Source organism: Rhagoletis zephyria, unplaced genomic scaffold (genome assembly GCF_001687245.7).
Source record: "Rhagoletis zephyria isolate East Lansing unplaced genomic scaffold, Rhagoletis_zephyria_1.1 Rzeph_scaffold_00329, whole genome shotgun sequence".
NCBI lineage: Eukaryota > Metazoa > Arthropoda > Insecta > Diptera > Tephritidae > Rhagoletis > Rhagoletis zephyria.
This window is the reverse complement of record NW_016157413.1, coordinates 38,472-45,668: the sequence shown is the minus strand read 5'-3', so window position 1 is coordinate 45,668 and position 7,197 is coordinate 38,472. Positions and strand designations below refer to the sequence as shown.

Here is a 7,197-nt window from a genome sequence, read left to right as displayed (position 1 = left end):
GTAGATACATTTGGATATGGTGGTCGATTTATTATGGATACTTCAAAGGCTAGGGCAACGGCAACACTGACAGATAAATTTCAAAAGTTTCTATCAAACTCGTTTCAATTATTGCTTATAGTCTAACTAAACATGTTATATAAAATGTTTCAAATCAGACAAAAGTACCCCCGTTGATAATTTAACGGCAGTTGTCATAAACAAATTGAATACACATTTTTATGATTTTTGTGGTAGTTTTGAGGTACTTGATACCCATTAATTTTCATGAAACATATATCAAAAGAAAGAGAAGTGGGTGCGGAATTAAATTTTTACCCCTACTCAGGGATCGGATTTGTACAGGTTCAACGTGTAAAAATATCATAGATGTATCGATTACCAGTAGCTCAGCAGAACAGAATATGTATTAATTTTTACTATGCGAGTATATATAGAATAAAAAAATAAAAATAAAAAATAAAGTCCGTGCCACAGGTTTTGAACCCGTGACCATCAACACGGCAGTCGAACACACATCCATTCGGCTACAGCAGCTGTTGAGATAACGTGAACAAAAATGATACTTGAGTTAGGCACTCGGCACATTACGCGCCTAATCAAAGTAGAGTAATCGTTTCATCATACCGAAACGAATGCATGACGACTCGACTTCTGTACACTTGCACGCCCTGCATAAGTCACCAGCTAATAAACACTTTCTACACATAACAAATTTTTAGGCAGTTCTTTCGCAACACGCACTTCCGCAAATTATTCCGCTCCGAAATATTGCATAAACGCTTGTGGTTTAATACAATTTGCACGAATTTTAGCACGAAATCGTTCATTTCCAATTATTTTCTAATGAATTGACAAATAAATTTTATTTCCAACACAAAAAAGTAAACAAATGACGATTTCAAAACAGAAAGCGCCTTACAATGTTGGGCGCTTCGATTCATGAAGCTTTTATGATTAGGCGCAAACATGATTTTGAATCGTAATCTACAGAGCTTCTTTGAAATACATGGGTTCGGCATAAAAGCTTTATACTTTAGTATGCCGAAACGATTACACTACTGTGATTAGGAGCTTAATGTGCGGAGTGCCTTAGTTTTCAAACTTTTAGTTTTGTTTGTCGCTTCAAAGCTACACATCTTCCGCTCGCTTACATTGCGATGCATCTTTTCGTTCAACCGTAGTTATTAATCTTTTCTTGGTAGAAAAAGGTAATGATTTCCTATCCCACTGGGTTTTCTTCAGTGCTCTGCTTGCAAATACGCGCTGATCAGCTCAGAAATAAAATGTATTTGTGATTTGCTTTACTGAACTGAGATGACGTGAGTTGAGTTGAATTGGGGTGAGGTGAGTTGAGGTGANAGTTATAATTTGTATAGATATCGCTCAAACTTTTTGATCTCATAAGAGATTCATACAAAGGATGAAAAAACATGCACATGTATATACTAGAAATTGTTCTACGATATTTTGAACCTTTTGATTTTTTTCATTGAAAATTTTGAAATAATAATTATTTTCGGTCCCTGGTTAGTAGCTAGGAACCCAATGTTTATACACGAGATTTGGTACTTCGTTATGACCTTCTGGTATATATTTTTTACTTATATATCAACTTTCGAAAATTGAATTTTGAGCATCGCCCTCTATGAATCGGCACCATTGTGCGCCGGCAATTTACTGTGAAAAATTTCTCATGCACATACAACTTATGGGACTAACCCAAATTGAACGGCGTGCGTAAAAAGCTAACTCAAATTCCAAGATTTGTCTTGCGTGATATCTCGATTTGACGTTTATGCTCGATTGACATTTTAGCGCAACTATGGATTTGTTCAATAAACTAGGTAAATTTTACAGAAATGCAGTCCTGAGAATTCACTCACGCAAATTGTTTTCGGTTTCTCAATTGTGAAAAACTTGCGTGCGTGCGTAGAAAAACACATGCCGGTAATATTAGGTGGAGATATAAGACGGAACCGATTTGATATCACTGGTTTACAGCAAAAATGTTCAATGGATGCCACTATCCAATTCCTATAAAGAATTGCTCGCTGATTTCGAAAATCGACTTTATATTTTATTCTATGGATAAGTTTTCAAGATATTTTCAATTTACTGTTATTCAGCTTAAAACAAAGAGTGCTTACACTTAATCACGTATATCTTACGACCCAATTTAACAACAGGGGAATGGACGTAATCAGGAAAATGAATAATTGAATAAAAAAACTAAGAATAAGCTTTCATTCATCATTTCAACAATTTTGAATGACGAATAAATTTTTGTTCTTCATTCAAGCACTTGCGTATGATGAATAAATTTTCATTCATTATTCAAGTAATTTCAAATAACGAATAAATTTTTATTCTTCATTCAAGCACTTTCGAATGATGAATATATTTTTTCCATCATTCAAGTAATTTGAAATAACGAATAAATTTTTAATCATCATTCAAGCAATTTAGAATGATGAACAAATTTTCATTCATGAAAAAATATATTGAATAACGCATAATTTTTCATTTATTCATTTTTTCTTGATCAAAGTACCAGGTAGACGATCATGGTAAATGTTAGTGTCTTATAGCAGAGTGTCCAGATTTGGCGATTTCGCGCCAATTTGGCGATTTTTTGGATATTTGCGCGTAAAAAGTTAGGAAATCGCCATTGGCGATTTTTGGCGATCTTTTCGCTTCACATAAAATTTTTCAAATTATAAAAATATACAATACTTTGTTCCCCACGATAAATTTACAGAAGAGGCTAATGAACTGCGTCATAAACTTGACTTAAGAAGCATATTAAAAGACTCAAAAATGTTGAATCACCCTAATCGAAGAACTTTTGAAACGATTACCTCGTCAATTAAATACTTTTAAAAAAGCTTTGATTTTGTCACCAGAAAAGTGTGTGAATCACAAGAGCGCGAGTCTCAGGGACCTGCCGATCCACTATTTGACTTTAAAGGAATGAAAAGCAGCGGAAACTGAGTATTTAAATCTTTTAACTTTCCCATGGAATAACTTTTCTCAGAACCATTCCATCCGACTCTGAAGAATTTTGGATAATTGCTTACGGAATGAAAACCGCAAGAGGCAATAAAATGTTTGGAAATATAAGTAAAGTAGACTTCATACTATTGTCCTTGTCGCACTCACATGCTTGGTTGAGCACGTTTTTTCCGCAATGAATTCAACAAAAACTAAGACTCGAAATAGGATGAGGTTGGAAAGCCTTAATACCTTACCCTCTGCAGGTATTCGATTTTGGTTTTAAAAACTATATTATAACAAGATCTCATTTTTTAAATAAAAGATTTGTTAAATCGATTTGATGAATTTTATTTAAAAAAATATTGGCAATTTTTTCAGAAATTGCGCTTTTTTTTAAACAATCTGAACACCCGGTCTTATATACATATTTATTGTGTGTGAAATATTAGAAAATATAATATCAAAATCTACATATGTATGTATATAAGACACGAACGTTTACCATGATCGTCTACCTGGTACTGTGATCAAGAAAGAATGAATGAATGAAAAATTATGGGTTATTCAGTACTACTTGAATCATGAATTAAAATTTACACTTCATTCGAAATTACTTTAATGATGAATAAAAATTTATTCGTTATTTAAAATTACATGAATGATGAATAATAATCTATTCGTCATCCTAAATTACTTGAATGATGAATGAAAATTTATTCGTTATTTGAAATTACTTGAATGAAGAATAAAAATTTATTTGTTATTTGAATGATGAATAAAAAGTTAAAAACACAAATTTACAAAATTTATTCATCATTCTAAAGTGCTTGAATGAAGAATAAAAATTTATTCGTCATTCAGAATTAGAAAAATTATGAATAAAATTTTATTTTTTATTTGAATAATAATTCAATCAAAAACGCCCAACCCTGACATGAAATACGGCAAATGGAAGCTAACAAAATTTTAAATAGACCGTATATTTCAGACTTTTCGATAGGTCTGATAGTTTCTGACAAATTAATTAATATGAAAAAAAAACACTTTTACAGAAGAAAAATTTTAAAAATAACAGGTTCTGTGTAAAATTTTTGCCTTTGTGCTAAAGCCTGTTCTGTTACAAAAAACAATCAAGTTACTACTGAAGAAAAGCCATGGATAAATAAAGAAATAATGATTGGCCTAATGAAAATGCGCAAAGAGTATTTGTATGAGAAATGAGCAGGAAATAATGTTACTCATACGCCATGTACACCTAAGTAGCGGGCTTTTAGGCCTATATTTTATATAAAAAATCTTTGCGCATTTTCATTTGACCACTCGCTCCTTCTTTATTTATCGATTTTCAACAATATTAGAGTGGACTCTCTGCCCATGTACACATTTGCATTCGCAAAACATTCGTATCATTTGATGCGAATGCGAATGTCGAATGAGAATGTGTAATATAATGCGAATCATTCGCATAACGAATGCGAATGCAAATATTCGCAACATCCCTGGTACGTACATATATTTGTGCATATTCCTACATTCGTTCCAATCGAAAAGCATTTGCTTGCATTACTTNCGCCTCGGTACACAGATATTAAAACTTCTTATGAGTGAGTGCGAAAGTGAGAGTGTTAGAATTTTTCTTTCCCTCTTCCTGCTTGAGCGAAGAATATCTGAAATTTGACATTTGTGTACCGAAAACAAAAACAAAATACATTTAAGTTTAGGTTTTTGTACTACCGCTACCACCTTACATGAATTCGCCTTGATTATGTCAGTGAAAAATTATTGTTTTCTTTCTGTCAATTTTCATGTGCATTAAATTTAAATAAAAAACATTTTTCATTTTTTTATTCGTTCCAGCCAATCCACTATGGTCTGGCAGCTACTATTTGCTGGCCAAAAGTAATGTTTTAAAGGATCGATAAATCGATTGTTTTGTGCCTTAAAAAAAGTGCATACGGGTCATTCCATACAATATTTACACCTCAATATTTTTTTGGGGGTGAAATATTTTTTTACATTCTTTATCGAAAAAAAACAAGACACCTATTTTTGATTTCGTCATGATATTCGAAAATCTCGAAAAAAAATTCCCGAAATTTTGAACTCACGGAGAAGTATCTTTTTTTAATTGTTTGCAGTTAATAAACTATTTGTCGGAGAAAATCACTTAAGGTATCAAAATTTGCGTAATTACCGTGAGAGTGTGAGATAGATTAAAATTTTTGCAATAAAAGTTGTCATTTTTTATTTTTTATTATTTTATTAACTTCATCATGTTTAGTTTTTAATTTTTTTCCATACTGAATAGTGGTCAAACTTTATGGAGTAAGCTGTAAAGATTTGAGAATGGAATCACCAAAACTGTAGGAATTACTAGTTTTTTCATACCTGTGCACATAAAGTTTATACTTAAGTTTATGTACGCAGGCATGAAAAAACTCGGAACTTCTACGTTCTCAAATTTTTACAGCGTACTCCATAAAGTTTGACAAATATTCGGGTTGAAAAAAATAAAGATCAAACATGATGAAGTTAATAAAAAATAAATAAAAAATGCGATTTTTTAATGCAAAAAAATTTTTTTTTTCTTTTTTTCGATAAAGAATGTAAAAAAATATATTTCACCCAAAACAAAAATATTGAGGTGTAAATATTGTAAGGAATGACCCATACACATTATTTATTGAAAGAGATTTCGGAACCCTTTCTTCTGTGGCTGGTTTGAAAAATGTGTGCTTATAGCGAGGTTCTAAATAGGTGGATATGGCAAATAAATTGATATTTTCTAGGAATGAAAATTTCGAAGAAAATTCTGTTTTGAAAGTCGTGGCTGCCAGCCGAAAGTCATCAAATCCGTTTTGTCGTTCCATTCCATGCGCTCAATGTGCCTTGATATTTTGAGGAAAATGAGCGCAACATATCGCTAATATAGTATGGAAAGGCCGTATTTAACATTGCCGCTGAAATGCAAAAAAGCCACAACTCTAAAATTGTTTATTGTATTAAACGATGTGGGGATTTATCACTCGATGAAATGCTTCATAATCAATCAAATATTGAATTTTGGATTTTTAGTTAGTTACGGCTTTTTGTATTTCAGCGACAATGTGAGTTACGCCCTTTCCATACTATACTAACGATATATTGCATGCCAAGTCCCACTCCTCAATATATATTAAATTCGCCTTGAATTGATTCTTATTTGATTTGTGAACTTGGTTGTCAAATTTTTATACCCGAGCGCACTTGTGCACAATGGTATATTAACTTTGTTCACATAACGGTTGTTTGTAACAGCCTCAACGAATCGAAATAAATATAGAAAAATGTATACATAAATGCTCAGAATGAATAGAGAAGTCGATTAAGTCATGTCTGTCTGTCCGTCCGTGTATACGATAACTCGAGCAAAAATTGAGATATCTCAACGAAATTCGGTATGTAGGTTTTCCAAGGTGGGGTTGGTATTGAAAATGTGCGGACTGTAACCACGCCCACTTCACATATAACGATATTTTCCTAAAATGCAAAAACTACGATATTTCAGTAAATATTGGATCCAAATTGTTGAAAATTAGTATGTGAAGTAGAATTTTGGTAAAAAATAGTATTATGAAAATTTTGGAAAATGGGCGTGACGCCGCCCACTTATGATGAAATGCTGTATCTCAGTAGCCGCTTCACCAATCCTTACCAAACTCTGTACGAGCCTTGCCAAGGGTATAGCTAAGACATCTGTTGAAACTCTTTGAAATCAGGCAATAAGCACGCCCACCTCCCATATAACTGTAATTGACAGAAACACGAAAACTGCGATAAATCAGTAGCTACTGAAGCTAATTGACCTAAAATCGATAATTACAGTAACCACTTAGCAAAAAATTAGATTATTATACATTTTTGGATAATGAGCGTGGCGCCGCAACCTGTGCCCTTTTTCAATTTTAGCGTGCCAAAAGTCCAAAATAAAAGAATTTCAGATGGCCCTGATTTTTGGCATTCTGGCTGACAAATATTCGGCTACTAAGTCAATCTAATAAATTCATAAGAAACAACAACAACAAAAATAATCGGTGTCAAACGTTGCTCATTGTGACGCGTAAAAGTATTAATTTTTTAGCCTGAAGTAGCAGTACTTTTTTTGCGAAGTTATTTTAAAATAATTATTTATGCCTGGTTAGTTTCAATGTTTTCTAATTT

The 7,197-nt window shown here is 32.5% G+C and overlaps 1 protein-coding gene across 2 annotated transcripts in view; it reads right to left on the bottom strand.

The window, feature by feature from the left end:
- Nucleotides 1-1,331, bottom strand: part of schlank (ceramide synthase schlank) — a 177,333-nt gene extending 176,002 nt beyond the window's left edge. The window contains exon 1 of one of the 2 annotated variants that reach the window (XM_017610661.1): nucleotides 1,155-1,331. In XM_017610661.1, the coding sequence (XP_017466150.1) occupies nucleotides 1,155-1,166 (12 nt within the window). In that variant the 5' untranslated portion in view covers nucleotides 1,167-1,331. The remainder of the gene's footprint in view (nucleotides 1-1,154) is intronic. The other variant, XM_017610660.1, reaches the window with a different exon arrangement.
- Nucleotides 1,332-7,197: the final 5,866 nt, after the last annotated feature.